At 37.0% G+C, this 15,952-nt stretch overlaps 1 protein-coding gene across 7 annotated transcripts in view; it reads right to left on the bottom strand.

Moving 5' to 3' along the window:
* Nucleotides 1-15,952, bottom strand: part of FGD4 (FYVE, RhoGEF and PH domain containing 4) — a 208,875-nt gene that overhangs the window by 43,680 nt on the left and 149,243 nt on the right. For 6 of the 7 annotated variants that reach the window (XM_032432820.1, XM_032432821.1, XM_032432825.1 and 3 more), the window contains 2 exons: nucleotides 9,118-9,301; nucleotides 4,017-4,527 (listed from right to left, as the gene is read on the bottom strand). In XM_032432820.1, coding sequence (XP_032288711.1) covers nucleotides 4,017-4,527; nucleotides 9,118-9,301 — 695 coding nt within the window. Of the gene's footprint in view, nucleotides 1-2,253; nucleotides 4,528-9,117; nucleotides 9,302-15,952 lie in introns of all 7 variants that reach the window. The other variant, XM_032432827.1, reaches the window with a different exon arrangement.

The following is a 15,952-nucleotide window of genomic DNA, read 5'->3' as shown; positions in this document are numbered from 1 at the left end:
TCTTCATCAATTCCTCACTTTATTATATAATTTCTTTCATTTTTGGTGAAACAAAGGACTAATTTAAAAGGTGTCTATAATATTCTTGATAAAACTGCTATTATTAGATTTATTATTATGTTGCCAATAGCAGATTCATAATTTCTATCAACTTTAGTCTTAGAAACCATACATCTGCATTGTTTATATTTGGCTTACAATATGAAATACAGAGGAAGTCTAATAAAACACTAATAAGTTTCAGGAAGATCTACAAATACAACCTGTTAAAGTATACCTTGGATATTAAAAGGCTCATGAAAACTATAAAAAGAAGTGTTTATTATATGGCATAATCAATGAATGCATTCCACATTAACGCATTTCTAATGAAGCTTACCCACTGAAGCACATAAATCTGAGAAAAAAAAAAAAAAACATTTTTAAATGAAATTCATACTAAAATGTCCTGACCCATTTACCTGAGTCTTTTAATATAGTTAAGCTATTTATGATAACCCAAATTTGTCATGCCAAACAGGATTATAATACTGTTACCCCTGATGCCCTCAAGTATGCAGACACATGTGACAGTTTCCTGCCCCCTGTCACTTAAGGGTTTTAAGGCTTCCTTCTAATGACATCTCCTCCTTAGTAGACTTCAGTCTTTTAATCTCTTGTAATACATAATTAACCTTAAAGATACTGATAACACCTTACGGGTAAGAGCTAAAGGTGTCACAAAGTCCTCACAATTTTCCTTTAAGTCAGAGGTTTAAAAAAAAAAACAACAAAACTATCTGCTTATTTTGAGGTGCCTGGCTATATTCTAGATCACTGATGCTGCAAAAAGTTTAAATATTGGAAAAGCGTAGCTTTGCTGAAGTATGGTAAGGACAATAGTTTCAATGAGGTAGGTATTATCTTTCACATAGTAAAAGTAACAATATTCTGTATTCACCATTGAAGTGATTCTTGATCACAATACATCAGGTATCAGTGAAAGTTACATAAGCTGAGACGATTTTCAAGTCAGTTCTCATTATTAACAATGACTGTTCAAGATCTATTTTAATGTGTATCTGCTTTTCTGAACAATCTTGGTGATGCTACTCTGCTCCTACCCCTTCATTCCCCAATTCCTCCTTCTCCCATTCTTGGCGGGCATTTAAGAAATAGCCATTACATTTAATACCTGTTTAAACTTAGCTAAGACTATTGTGATGTAAGTCTCTGCACTGAACTATATAAAGATTGAAGTAATTTTTTTCACTTGTCTGCATAGTGAAACCCAGATATTCCTTTGTATCTTAAGTGGTTCAACACATTAAACAGTTCAAGAGGCAGCTGACAACATGGGCTATGCTAACAAAGGAGGATACCCATAAACAACAGCAAAAAATTATTATTACATCACCACTGAAAAGGGCTTTACGATCACACCCAGTTAATATCCTCTAACTAAAGGCACAAATAATTTAATTGATTTGTTTAAGGTCATACCACTAGTTAGTGGACAAGCCAGAAGCAGCACCAAAACGTCCTGGTTCCAATGGTTCTACTATATACTACTTATTTTTAACATTTCATTTTTCATTTTTAGCTGTGACAAAATATATGTAACATAAAATTTACCATCTTAACATTACTAACATTTATGTTTGCATATTTGAACAAAGGCAATGTAACAGTCACCAACCAGAGCAACAAAGGAGAACATATTATCACCGTGTAGAAATTAAATCCTGATGCTCCCTTTTATTTTTTTAAAAAGATTTATTTATTTCTTTATTTGACAGGGAAGGGGGAGAGAGCACATAAGCAGGGGGAGTTGCAGGGAGAGGGAGAGGAAGAGACGCAGGCTCCCTGCTGAGCGGGGAGCCAAATTCGGGGCTCGATCCCAGGACCCTGGGACTGTGACCTGAGCCGAAGGCAGAGCTTAACGGATTGAGCCACCCAGGCACCCCCTAATATTCCCTTTTAGATGAGAGACTCATGTGGTGTCTTCGTATCAATCGCTCTGCAGAGAAAATTGCATTTTTGTTCCTGGATACAGCATGTGCCATCCACTACTTATATTTCATATAGGAGAAAGGCCAGCTGTAGTACTTCATTGCACTAGCTTAATAAGAAAGCCCCTATTTAAGTCTCTCCCAAACCAAACACCACTCATCTATGAAAATGTACAGATAATAATACAGGACAGGAAAAAAAAAGTACTACCCAGCAACCACAGGCATTATCAATGAAAATATTAATAAGAATAGCTCTTACTGTTTTATAAATACTTGCTGGTGGCATCATCCCAACTATTAAAGCACAAATATAGGAGTCTTGAGCTTCTTGATTCTAACCTCCTCTTCTGTTCACCATGGTTCAAGCACAGCGGCACTAAAATCTACCACTACATCAAGATGTAGTGAAGAGATGCACTTTGCAATGTCCTGTCTCTTTAATGTTTCAGATAATGTTACCAAGTATGACTCACTTTTCTTCCACCCACTTCCTTATTTAAACTTTCTCTGCCTGACAGTATTTAAAATTTATTCACTAACTGGTAGAAAATAAATCCCTGGCTTTTTGTCTATTTGGGACCTTTTTCAGGGTTAGTAAAAACTGTACCGTAACGTGGATTTCATTTTAGTTAAAGTTGTCAACACATCAGTCAATCACTTTTTACTCTGATTTTAGTATTAGTCCTTTTGAATTTCTCCCTATGTTAATGCCACTTAAGCCACGGCACCATAAAAAATCCTAAATAAATTTAGAACTTGATTTGTCATTTACAGATTTTCCTATAATTGCCAAATTTTCAATTCTCAACTCTCCTACACAGATTACTATTTATACTTAAAAAGAGAAACTGAGCAATGGGAACTTCTTTTTTTTTTTTTTTTGGTCCTCAGAGACATAAACAACTTTCTCTTCCAGGGAACTGTATAATGATGCTTCTATTGCACCTTTGATCTGAGAAATTCCAGGTACTTTGTAAAAGCTGTATTTATTAATTCTTCCAAAACACCATATTGACAGGAATAAAGAATACAAATGCAGTGGTCTTGTTCCTAGAATTGTAGCAAAGCTTCTCTGTCGCCCAGGTAAATTATGAACGTATCTCACCAGCAAATCAGCTCCTTGTAAGCTTAGATTTTGCACCTGGACATATATGCCATTGAAGCAATTTCACTGAACTGCTGCCCTCTTTAGAAACAATCTGAACTTCTAGTTTGCCACAGCCTCCCCTCTCTCCAGAACATTACTCGTGGATGCTGTATTTGTGGATACTTCCTGCATTTACACACTTAAGTTGTGATTTTTTTGCATCAGGGACACAATACTGGCCTGTGAGTCAGGGCACCAAGGGTCCAGGCTATTACTGTGACCTGAAAAATCACTTCAGCTTTCTGGAACTGTCTCTACTTCTATAAATGAACTGCTTAACTACGATGATCTTTAAAGAGGCTTCTAAATCCAAGATTAAGTAGATTGTTTTAAAATTATACTAATTACAAATTTAAAAAAAAAACACTCAGAAGCCTGGAAAGAGTTACGGTCACAATCTGTTGACTAATTTGTGAATACTTCCGTATTTGTGTCCTTAAATGAAACATTTGCTGGTGCAAGTTACTCTTCCAGGTCTAGACTAGAAATGTGTGAAAAGTGAAAATTATACAATTTCCTCTTGCTTAGCCCATAAATATTAGGGATGTAGCCCTAATATCTAGAGCAACAAAGAACATTTTCTTCCTCTCTAAGTAAAAAAAAAACAAGCTTGTGGTTTTCCTATATTAAAGTCTTCAGAATGTTCTGACTCTTGAAATCATAATAGAAAGATCAACAGAAACTACACCAGAAAAAGTGAAATATTTCCTCATAGAGTAGGGGAAACATCCATTAGCAGCTAAAGTTTAAAAATTGTTTAATTGGCGGTGTGGGTGATCTGACTCATTCATTTCACGGGTGCTATTAAGTAGAGTTTTAAAAACAGTGGAACAGTTGGTGCTTCTTCCTACTTATGAGCCAGTCTCATGCTTTACCTTCATCTCGTGGTGCTGGTCCAGCTGGTCCAGCTCCAGAGGGCTTTCTCCATCTTCCCGCTCTTGCACCTTGGCTTCCGTGTCCGCCCTTTCTTCTTCTAGGGGGAGCACCTGGCTGACTCTGGCAGTCCTGCAGCTACTGTCAGAAACATTTCCGTCATAGTCCTTTGCTGTGGGGCATGCAGGGCCTGTGGTCGCTTCCTCCTCTCCCTCTCCATTCACTAAGTTCACAGCATGCAAGCGTTCAGAGGTTTCAATTGGAGTTTCTGGGCTACGAGTGGCCATTTGATCCTCCTCACATCCCACCTGGTTTGGTGCTGCCATCACACCATTAGCCACACCAGGCTGTACACCCTGAGTGGGATCTGCGTCATTTTCCGGCTTCGGTGGTGGGTGTGAGGAGAGGAGCTTTTGCTGAGGGGTGGTTGTCAGTCCATGCCTTCCTGGGGTTCTAGGAACATTCAGGTTCACACCAGAGTCTTTCTTCAAATCACTGTAATTTGATAATGTGCTAAAAGATAAGATACAAAAGAAGTATGTAAACACTGGCATGGAAAAGTTCTAGAAGACAGACCAGCTTATTCCAATTGAAAGGAGATATTTCATCAAGACTTTTTTCCTCCGATGGTTTTAGAAACATGGATTGGAATAGTTGGGCATAGTTCTCAGTCTCTTGGGATGCTACACACACTTAAGTAAACATTTAAGTAAAGATGGTAAGACTGAGCATTTGCTATAGGGTCTGGAACATTTCCTTGTGCTGTGCGTCAATATGGCTCGTCAGTAAGGACTGAGATGTGAGAAGTATTTAGAGTGAAAGCCATCTTCTCCCAAGATTTTTACTTTCATACATTTTAAAAACAAGTATCGTCAGATCCCAATTTATGAACAGGTTAGAAATCAAAGGTTATTTCTGTTTACAGAGCAGAACACATTCTCAGAAACGTTGATACCCCTGCTGCCATAACCTAACCGACCTCTCTGCTTCCAGCCTCCATCCTCTCAAATCCAGTCTCTCAAGGTCGACCACAGAGGCCGAACTCTCGGAGGGCACCCTGTACACTTAGAAGGTAAATCTGGCATCCTGCCCTCGACCTAGGGGTCTGTACACACGAGCCCCTACTTGCCCTGGCCTCGTTCAGTTCCATTTGTCCTCACTCACTGTCTCTTGGCACTCCTGTCTCCCTGCTGTTCCCACACCCCCAACCAGCCAATGCGTGCATCTAAGGGTCTCTGCAGCTGCTGTTCTCTCTGCCCAGGACGACCTTCCCCAAGACATCAGTGTGGCTGACTCCTTCCCATCATTCAGGATTCTGCTCAGATGTCACCTCAAAGAGGCTTTCTTGGATTATTCTATGTATTACAAGTGCACTCTACCATGAACTACACATCTTGTTTTAGTTTTCCTTAAAGCCCTTATTACTTGATATTATATATAACCCTACTAGTACAATAGAACCTAACTGCCAATATATTACAATGTCCCTATATAAATATTTGCATAACATTTTAATCTAGGATTCCGGGGAGGAAAAACAGAAATCTCTGGGCTGCAGTGTTGGAGAGATTCCTCTGACCTAATAAGGAGACAAAATGAATACAGACTAATACTCTGGGAGGGTGCAGACCGCGCCTATCTTGTTCTCTGCTTTCTTCCCACTTCGTAGCACAGTGCTGGGCATATGGAAAGTACTCAGGGATCAATAAAGAGTAACTGTAACTGTAATGGTGATCATGAGAGTCACTCAATAACAGCAGCTAGCATTTATTAAGTGCTGGAAAATACATGGTATTCTTTACATTATTTGTTTCAACCTCATAATAATTCTAAAACAGGACCCCAAAATAGAGAAATTGAAGCTTAGAAACTTGCATAGTGAGGTGATGTCACATGGCTAAGAAATGATACTGCTAGAGTCTGACCCTGAAGTCTGATTCGAACTCCATGGTCTTAAGCCCACACTGTGACACACTAGAACATGAAGGAGGGAAGGAGCAGCAGGTGAGTAGCCTGCATACAGAACATGGGAAGAAAGTCCAGGTCTAGCCTCTTCCCTGGTGCCGATAGAGGTTACAGGCTAGAGGACACAACAGTACAGTCCATGGACAGTGCTCAGATGTGGGTTACCTTCTCTATTCATTCTACTCCTCCCAGACACTGCTGATCTGGAATGGAGAATAACCATAGATGGCAAGAAAGTTAATAAAAGACATGGTAAGCTCAGCACCACAGGAAGGGAAGGAAAAATTTGGCAGGGAAAATGCGATATATATAAAAGTTGGTGGTTGTCAATGTAAGTAAGTGTTACATACTCCACCATTAATATGTGCCTTCTAGGGGAGCATACTCTTGGCCTAGACGATTTCTCAAGCAGTCCTTGGAGATTTAAATGGCACGGTCTTCCTTTTCTTCCCCACATCAATGTTCAGAAACCCAGGAGAAAGATCCTCAGCAGATCCTCTGAACCAACTTCAGACTTGCTTAGGATTTTTGGAAAGGACTGTTTTGGATGAAAGGTAAGAATTTCCTGTATTAAGTGATCTCCAGGGGACATGCACATGGAGGTGGGATAGAGATAAGGTGGTGAGAGGTCAGTAAAAGCAGTGGTTGAACCAATACATATATTCCTGCTGTTTTGTGGATGCCAAGACCATGGGGAAAGACAGTTTGCCTTCAAGTGTCCTTAGGAAAAACCAGTGTTCAGTTTTGTGCAAGATGTTATTTCTTTCTAAAATCCTGAAATCTTTCATGGGTTAAAAAGACTAGTTTCAGAAAGAAAGAAAGAGAAAGAAAGAAAAGAAAAGAAAAGAAAAAAGAAAGAAAGAAAGAAAGAAAGAAAGAAAGAAAGAAAGGAAGAAACCGTAGTAATACTTACATACGTAAATAATAAAATTCAGGTGCTCCAAATACATCCTCCAAATCACTCACCTTAATATAATAGCGTTACTTGCATTACTGCAAGGAGCAAAATTCTGATACATAGTCTTAATAGTGCAGTCTAATAGTTAGTAACCTATGACCCCACTCTCTTCCTGTCAGTTTACAGTGGTAACTTGGCCTGCTGAATCTCTATTCCTCAAAATGCTACTTTAAGCTGTAACAACTGGGGTAAAACCTGAAAGCTATGCATACTGTAGGCACATGGACATCACTCGACAAGAAATACAACTTCCCATTCAAGTCCTATAGACTCAATGCAACGCTAACCCATTCACACACTTTTAGGGCCAGTTCCTACTGGTAATACCTCACTAAGAACATATATTCATTTCTCGTACTGGCAGTAGACTCTGCTACAAGTAACACCCCTTCACCAGATTTGCCAAAATCCTCACATTACATTCTATCTGCACTTAGAATAAGTTTGCTTAAAATATCTAGGTTACAACATATCTCTCCTTAGATACAACCTTCAAACTTTGCGTCAAAAAATGACTCTGAACCTGTGAAGTCTGAAGGAGTAAAAGAAAACTGGTACTAATATGTGGAAAAACTATGTACATTTTGTGTATGGACAGGAATGCAAATGGTGGGTTACCAAAATGGTGAGAATCAGAAGGCTCAACCTTTTCAATACTGACCCATTAAGGGCTTCCCACAGCTCCCCCCCGAATCTGGTATGCACTACAAACAGGGATCAGGGCTACAGCCCTTCCTGATATTATGCAGTCATTGGACATGGCCCTGAGAATCTGCAAATATGAAGGGTCACTCTCTGTGCTACTGAATCAACTTGCTGAGAAAAAAATTTAAAGTGGAATTAAATAATTCTGGTAAAGATTACTATAATTTAAGATAGCAAAGGTATTAAAATTCCCACTTCAGAGGAAGAGATGTTGAAGTTTAAATATTTATGACTCAAGTTCCCACAATTGATTGGGAATGAAAATGAAGACAGGCTTCTGAACTACTTTTCTTCTCAAGAACTTGTTTCTAAATATAGTCTCATTTTAAATGAAGGATATTGCAGTTTTGTACTTGGTCACAATTTTCAGAAGATTTCTGTAAGTATTTCCAAGCTATGATCCACTATGTAAATAACAATAAATCCTGCAAATAAATAATGCAATCACCTAGCAGGAAACCATTCCCAACTATTACACTGGAATGAATGGAAATATTTGCCTTCAAGTATGAAAGAGAGGTTATATACATTGTTTAATCAAATATAAACTTTTGGTGACAGAGAAAATTAAAATCCTTCTGATAAAATTTTTTTTTTTTAATTCTATTTATGTCAGTGATGGGAATTCTAAGAAAAAGCAATTGAGGTCATAAAGGAGAAAAGCAACTTATGGGAGTTTATTTTTATCTTCAAGTGAGAAATTCGTATTTTGCCTACATTTTTTGAAACATTAGGACTAAAGAATATAAAATTATATCTAATAAATACAAAACTGAAACTTAGCATTTATTTTGCTATTGGCAATGTCTCCTCACAAAACCTAGTACGATACAAGGGAGTGGGGGCGGGGGGAAGGGGAAGGGGGCTGAATGGATACTGAAGACTCAGGTTAAATAAAAAGTAGGTCAGAAAGAAGGCCACAGAGATGGCATAGGCCGGCAGAAATTCCAGCCACAAACATGCCAAGTGAGAAACAAGGAGAGACAACCTCTTGCTCTCCCAACCCAGACAGCTAGCCACCCACGGCATGACCCCGAGGCATAAAACAATGTGACATATGCAGATACAAAGGAAATGAGAGCGCATATCAGTTGATCTATACGACACGCAATGTGATGAAAAAGCTGGTGGCAGAGACTGTGCTGCACATCAGGAATATAGAGTAAATGACAATTCATATTAGGGCAAGTTTAAGTATTTTTAAAATTTACTCTTTCTAAAAGCCTACCAAAACCTAGTAGAATACTTATGATTTAGAAAATCTATTACTCCATCATCTTTTTTTTTAATTTTATTATATTATGTTAGTCACCATACAATACATCATTAGTTTTTGATGTAGTGATCCACGATCCACTGTTAACACCCAGTGCTCCATGCAGTACGTATTACTCCATCATCTTAAACACACACACACACATACAACCCAGCTTTCTTCACCCCTCATCTTTCTCCCATTGTGAATTAGCTCTTACCTGCCTCCTTCAAAGCGACTGATGAGATCTGATACCTTACTGGGTTTTTCTTTTGAGACACAAGAAGCAGAGGCAGGTTTAACTTCCTCCATCCTTGGTTTCTCACTAGATAAAGCTTTATGCCTGGGGGTTTGGTGTATACTGGACAAAGGTGAATTCTGCAGATGTAATGGCTTTGGAGGCACTGTAGAAAAAGAATTAAAAGAATTCAGTATTTCACTGATATATATTCCATTACAAATGAAACTGGTGGCCTGGGTGCAAAAATCTTCAGCATTATCAAACTTTTGTAAAGGAGTCTGTCAAATTTGTACTGAATCTTAACCAAGGGATCTCTATCTAGGACATTTGTTGTGTCCTGTGGAAATCCCACCTCCAAGATTCAAGTGGTTCTCTTTTAATTTTAGGTCATTTTAAATATGGCTTTATTAAACATCTAGGGATCTGCGTATTGCTGTGACCTTCCAACGTCTACTAGAGATAACATAGCAGTTACTTATCTAAATGGAGAAAACAAAGTACTAAATTTGAAACTAATTCCTAGGGATACACTGCTTGTTACAAAACAGATTTTCTAATTATAGAGTAATAGCTAATATAACAGAATCCAGAGCTAGTAAATTAGACATAAAAAGCCAACAAAACAATATCAAACAACAGTAATTACTATAGCATCTTCCCATTTAACAAAAGCACCTGATCTCATTTGATCTTAGATGAAATTTTTCACTTTACAGTCCTTTGAGGTAGGTAGCATTATTCACCTCTTAGGTCTATGAAGGTTCAGAGTGGTTAAGTGATTGCCCTGGAAGAATAAGGCTGATCTGATTTTATGACTGGTACCCAGACTCTAATTCCTTCCTCTGTCAGCATTGCTCCTTATCATAAAACCAGCAAAAGGGGGTTATAGGAGTTCTGTTATTATTGTCTGCTATGTTAATAGTTGGCTTGTATTAATACACCACAAATTACTTGCTTAGCATTAAGTCCTTCCCTCAGTTAACAGATCATTTCCTGAAATATTAAAATCTACGGAATTTCTCTAACAGATGAGAAATTCTGTAGATGAGAAAATAAGTGCTTGCTTTATCAGTACAGGAATTACTTCAATTTTGAAAACCAATATAATTTTCCTCTTAGATTAACATTCTGGGTCAAGGATTATATAACATGTATGCGTTTTGCTATAACTGGTTCTAACAAATCAAATAAAATCATCGTTTTTCTTTTTTAAAATCCTTGTCCTGACTTCCCAAGGAAGGGTAGGGAATCATGTCTCCTAATTACATGCCCCATTTTCCCCCAGCTTGGTTACCCTGGTCTTCAGTCATCTCATTTCTTCTATAAACTTGGCTGACAGTTGCCTGATGCTCACTGGCTTAGATGTCATTATTTCTATGTGAGTTACCAATTCTTACAAAGAAGGGGAAAAAAAGCATATCACAATAAACTACAGGTATAACAATTAATTCACCTCATTCCCTTTCAACACAAGAAGAAAATCCCAATTTAAAAATGGCATGCTTCTTTTTATGGAAATGGTGTTATTTTCCAAGAAATGCTCAGGGGGGATGGTTAAATATAGTATCCATTGAGAAAGAAGGGACTTATAAAAGTGTGATATTTGTTAATTTTAAGGAAAAATTTCCTGTGTAGAATATATACCAAAATAGTAAACTATGACAATATCCCACAGAAAAAAAAAAGTTTTAATATTAAGAATAATTTCAACATTCCTAATTAGAATATTCAAAAAAGGAAGTGAATGTGTTCTTTATAATTCTATAAAAATTGTTATAAAATTGTTATTATTTATTCATCTAGAGTTTACTCAGTGAACATTATTTATTACATATCAGACACTGTTAGATGCTTAGAAGACTCAAATAAGATGATACGTATCAGCCAGTTTCTCAGAGATAACTCCACTGACTTTTCCCATTTCAATTATGCTTACCTCAAACTGTTTCATAGCATTGTGTACTTTTTCTCCAAAGTGCTTATAATAAATCACTATGATTAAGTAGTCATAAATAGTATTAAATAAACCAGAAATAAAATATTAAGTATACTATAATGTAAAGCTTTCTCTTCCACAAGGCTGGGGTTCTGTGAGGGTAAGAAACAAGTTTATTTTGATCACAAATATATTCACAGTAACCACGTACACAGTGCTTGGCAAATTTGTGGAATACATAAAGGAACAAATTAACGTCACCAAGGAATTCATAGTCTAGTGAGGAGACAGTTTAATGAGGTCGATAAAAGTGGGCATTGGGTACTGTTATTTGAGAAGCACAGAGGAGGCATCTCATCAAGGGAGATAACCCAAATGGAAAATAAAGTAAATATGCACATTTTAAATAAAAGAGCATAAATGTTACATGTATATGACAAAAATCTCAAGATGATACATGAATGGCTAAAGCGTCAGAAACACTGCCTTATGGGGAAATAATGTGTACTTTGGTCAAAAAACAGAACTGATGAGTAAAAAGGACTCTCATCTTCCCCTCCCCTGCCCCCTCTCTCATCATTTCTATCTTCTACCCTATGGAGGTCAACATTTCCAAATGCTCTCTGGACATCCCCTAGGTGTTCTATCAAGGCACCTCCGCTTAGTATGTCTGAAACTCAACATAGTATTTCTCCCCCCTGCAGCCCAATGGATGTAAATAGAAAAAACAGTGTTCAACCTCACTAATAATCAGGGAAATGAAAATTAAATCTAAAATAGGATTCTACTTCAGCCCCATCAGGTTAACCAAAAATTTTAAATCTGACAATACCAAGTGTCAGGATATCAAGCAATATGATATCTCATACATTTTGAGAGGGAATATAAATTAACAGAACCATTAGGAACTTGACATTTCCAAAATACATATCTTAAAGAAATTCTTACATATCAATACAGGGTTTCTTTAAATTTTTACTTTTTCATTAATTCAGTATTTACTGAATACCTCTTAAGTTCTATGTACTTGATCTTATCAATAAACAAAAGGAAAGATAAGAAACAAAAAACCTAATAAGTAAACCATATATGAGAAGGTGGTGAGAGCTAAGAAAAAAGGGGGAGGGCTAATACAAGAACAAGATAAAAGGGATTTGGAGTATAGGGAATGGGGGGGGGGAGGGCAGATTGCAGTATTATATTAAGTACGGTATTCAAAGTGGGCCTCTTTGAAAAGTTCAGATTTGAAGAAGACTTGAAGTTGAGGGAATTATTTTGGGAAGAGTATTCCATCCAGTAGAGACCAAGCTAGAGACAATGGAAGCCAATGTGCCTGAAGCCAAAGCAGCAAATAGGCAAGAGAAGGTACTGAGGTCAGAGGGAGGGCCTGATATCCTGATAACGCAGAACCTGGTGGTGCCCTGTCAGGAGAGTGACTTTGAGTGAAATGAGAAGTCACTGGAGTTCTGTGCAAAGGAGTAACATGACAGGACTTCTAGCCAACTATGTCACTCTGGCCGCTTTGTTGAGGATGTCGGGAAACAGGGTGGAAACAGGGTAGAAGCAGGGAGAAGAGTCAGGAGACTACTGCAGAAATTCAGGCGAAATAACGGTACTTAGAAGGAGGTAGTGAGAAACAGGTGGATTCCAGTATGTTTTCTGAGTAGGCTTCCTGATAGAATAAATGTGAGGTATGAGAGAGAGAGGAGTCAAGGATGACTCTGGAGACCTTTGGCCTGAACCACTGGAAGGATGGAACTGTCATCAACTGACCAGAAGAGGTAAAGTAATTTTTGGAGAGATCAGTAGTCCAGTTATGGACATGCTAATTTTAAGATATCTAGTTGACTCTAAGTAAATGGGCTCTATTGCAGCCAATTTTACAGACCGTAAATAGAACAAAACAATTTATTTAAAAATTTCCAACCATCCGAAATAATTACCGAGCATGAAAAGAATGAATTGCCAGTTTAAGTTTGGGGATTACTAGTGGATTGTGATTAGTCTCATTTTACTTACTATGAAAAACTACAGCTGCCCATTTCATTTTTATGTAAACTCTAGCCCAACGTGGGGCTCGAACTCACAGCCCTGAGATCAAGAGTCGCATGTTCTACCAACTGAGCCAGCCAGGTGCCCTACACAGCTGGCTATTTTTAATACATTATGAATTGATAACATATTATACTTTAAGAATGGAACATTACACAGAGGATTCTTTACTTTAGAAGAAAATGAAATGCGTTTGAGTACCTCACATTTACTTAAATTATTCAAACAATAATGTGGCTTTCGAAGTTCATGAAACTTTTTTTAAACATTAAGTTTTAATGATTGATGAGTAATAATATATGGGCTCTACAAAATAAACAATTATGGAGAATGCTGTGGATCAAAGTTCCTGAGAGAAAAAGAACTATTAACTTTAATTGCTAAAGAAGTTATTTTGAGTTATGTCTAGCATGGCAGGAAATAGTTCAATATTAAAAGTGGTGAACAAGAAGACAGACTTATGTTGGAAGTTGCTCAGTAATTTATTTGTTTGACGGGTAGGATTGGTATGAAGTGAATAAACCATTGTTTTCCAAGGCTTTAGGGTATTTTCTGAGGCTGAGGCAAAACAAGCCCTAACTATTAAAGGAATCTATTTCAAAAAAGCTACAGGCTCTTACTTAGATTCAAATGGAAGCTTATCTAATCTAAAATTTACCTCTTTCATTGTTTTAAAATTGTAATTGCTCAAAAATTCTTGTTGGTATTTTTTAATTGATATAATTGACATACATTATATTAATTACAGGTTTATAATATGATTCAATATTTGTATATATTGTGAAATGATCACTAAAGTCTAATTAACATCCATCACCACACAGTTACAATTTTTTTCATGGGTTGAGAACTTTTAGGATCTCTATTCAGCGATTTTCAAATATACATCACAGTATTATTAACTATAGTCACCAAGCTGTACACTATATCCCCATAACTTACTTATTAATAAACACAAAAATATAAACCTGATGTTGTTCCAGACACATTACTATATAATCACCACTAATAAAGGTATTCAATATTGTCCCTCCCTTTAAATATCACTAAAATAAATTGTAGCTATGATATTATTAGCACTCCACAGGAGAAAAAAAAAGATTTAATTATGAGCTCTTTTGAGGATCCAGATAAGAGTTTCTCAAACTACTGACATTTCAGGTCAGATAATTCTTTGTTTTGGGGGGCTGGCCTGTGCACTGTATGATGTTGAACAGCATCTCTAGCCTCTCCCCACTGGCTGCCATTAGAAACTTCCACACGTGGGGTCAAGCAAAAAAGTCTCTAGACAATATCAAGTGCGGGCCATGGGGTGGGGGGCTGCAAAATTATCTCCAGTTGAGAACACTTCTCTAAAATAAGAATCTTCAATTAAATTAAAATTACATAATGGATCTTGAAGCCTCAGTAGGCTCCCCATTCATAATTTGTAAGGGATTTGCCATGAAGTGGGAATAAAGGTATCAGCATGATAATCCCTTGATCTGTACAGGAAGTCCCTATTAATGACCCCTTCCTTTCTTTGCCTCAGTCACCCAAATATTCTGAAGGGTTTGGAGAAATTAAAAGTAAGCTTCTCTCCACTAGAGGGTGGGGAACACTTTTATTTGGTTAATAAGTAAGTAGTGCCCAATTTACTTGGCAGCTGATCTGACAATACTAAGATGTAGCCTCATTTCCTGCATGTTTTTCTCTATATAGCACACATTCTTCCAAGTTTTAAACAAAGAACAGCAGAAACAAAGTAGAGGAAACGTGGCGATGGAGCAGGGAGTCATTCAACAAGTATTACTGAAGGCCTGCGATGCCATGGGGGATTGGCAGTCCAAAGGCAGAAATAAACTAAGATGGATGAGTGACATACAGAGTAGGTCAGATTGTAATGAATGAGAAAAAATAAAGTAGGTAAGAGGAAATATGAAATGTCAAAGGTGACAGTGGGGTTAAAATTTTAGCTGGGGAACCAGAAACGGGCCAAGCAATGAGTGAGAGTATTTTTAAAAAAGTACAATGTTCTCTAAATCATTTAATACCTGGAAATAGCCCCTGTAGTTAGGTAAAATTATAGATATTAATCCATATTCAGAACAGGAAGTATGTATGTATTTAAATAATCAATATATTGACTTTAATATAATTCCAAACAGCAAAAGCAAGATCAAGTGTTAGCTCCCTAAAGAATATGATTATTTTGGCACACAGCAGCTCAGGAAGGGCACTGCTGTAATTTATCTCAATGAACTATGAAAAACAATGAAGTAATGCATCTTCCCAAAAAAGGCTTTATAAATAATGAAATTCCTGTTTGTGATCTGGGCAATTACATAAAACTGAATTACATTCATTTTTTATATTCTTACTTCATTTGATCTCTGTCAGCTCAGGTCTAACGAGCAAGATGGAATTTTGTATTTGGCAAATAAAATAGCTTAAACCATGATCAAAAAAATTTCTATGTTCATATTCATATCAATTATATAGGGAGGAATATGGTCAAAAGAAAATGTTATGAACTCATGAATGAGTCATTCATTTCAATCACCAATTATCTGACCTCACTATTTGATAGCCTTACCCCACACTACCACAAATATAGCCAGTAGTGAGAACAAAAAGAAAAATGTCCCACAATCTGGCAGATTCTATTTTAAGCCCCTTTCTGTTTAAGCGCCTTTAAGACTCAGAAATCCTAAAAACATAAGAACTTTAAAGAGTAACGCTTGTTCTTTTATGATGTGTTCTCTGTAACAACTTTTCTTTCAAAGAACAAGAAAGAGACCAAAGTAAATACAACATAAATCAAATAGAAATTTATTTTTTCCCAAA

Source organism: Phoca vitulina, unplaced genomic scaffold (assembly GCF_004348235.1).
Source record: "Phoca vitulina isolate PV1807 unplaced genomic scaffold, GSC_HSeal_1.0 scaffold49, whole genome shotgun sequence".
In the NCBI taxonomy this organism is placed as follows: Eukaryota; Metazoa; Chordata; class Mammalia; order Carnivora; family Phocidae; genus Phoca; species Phoca vitulina.
This window is presented reverse-complemented; position numbering and strand designations above follow the sequence as displayed.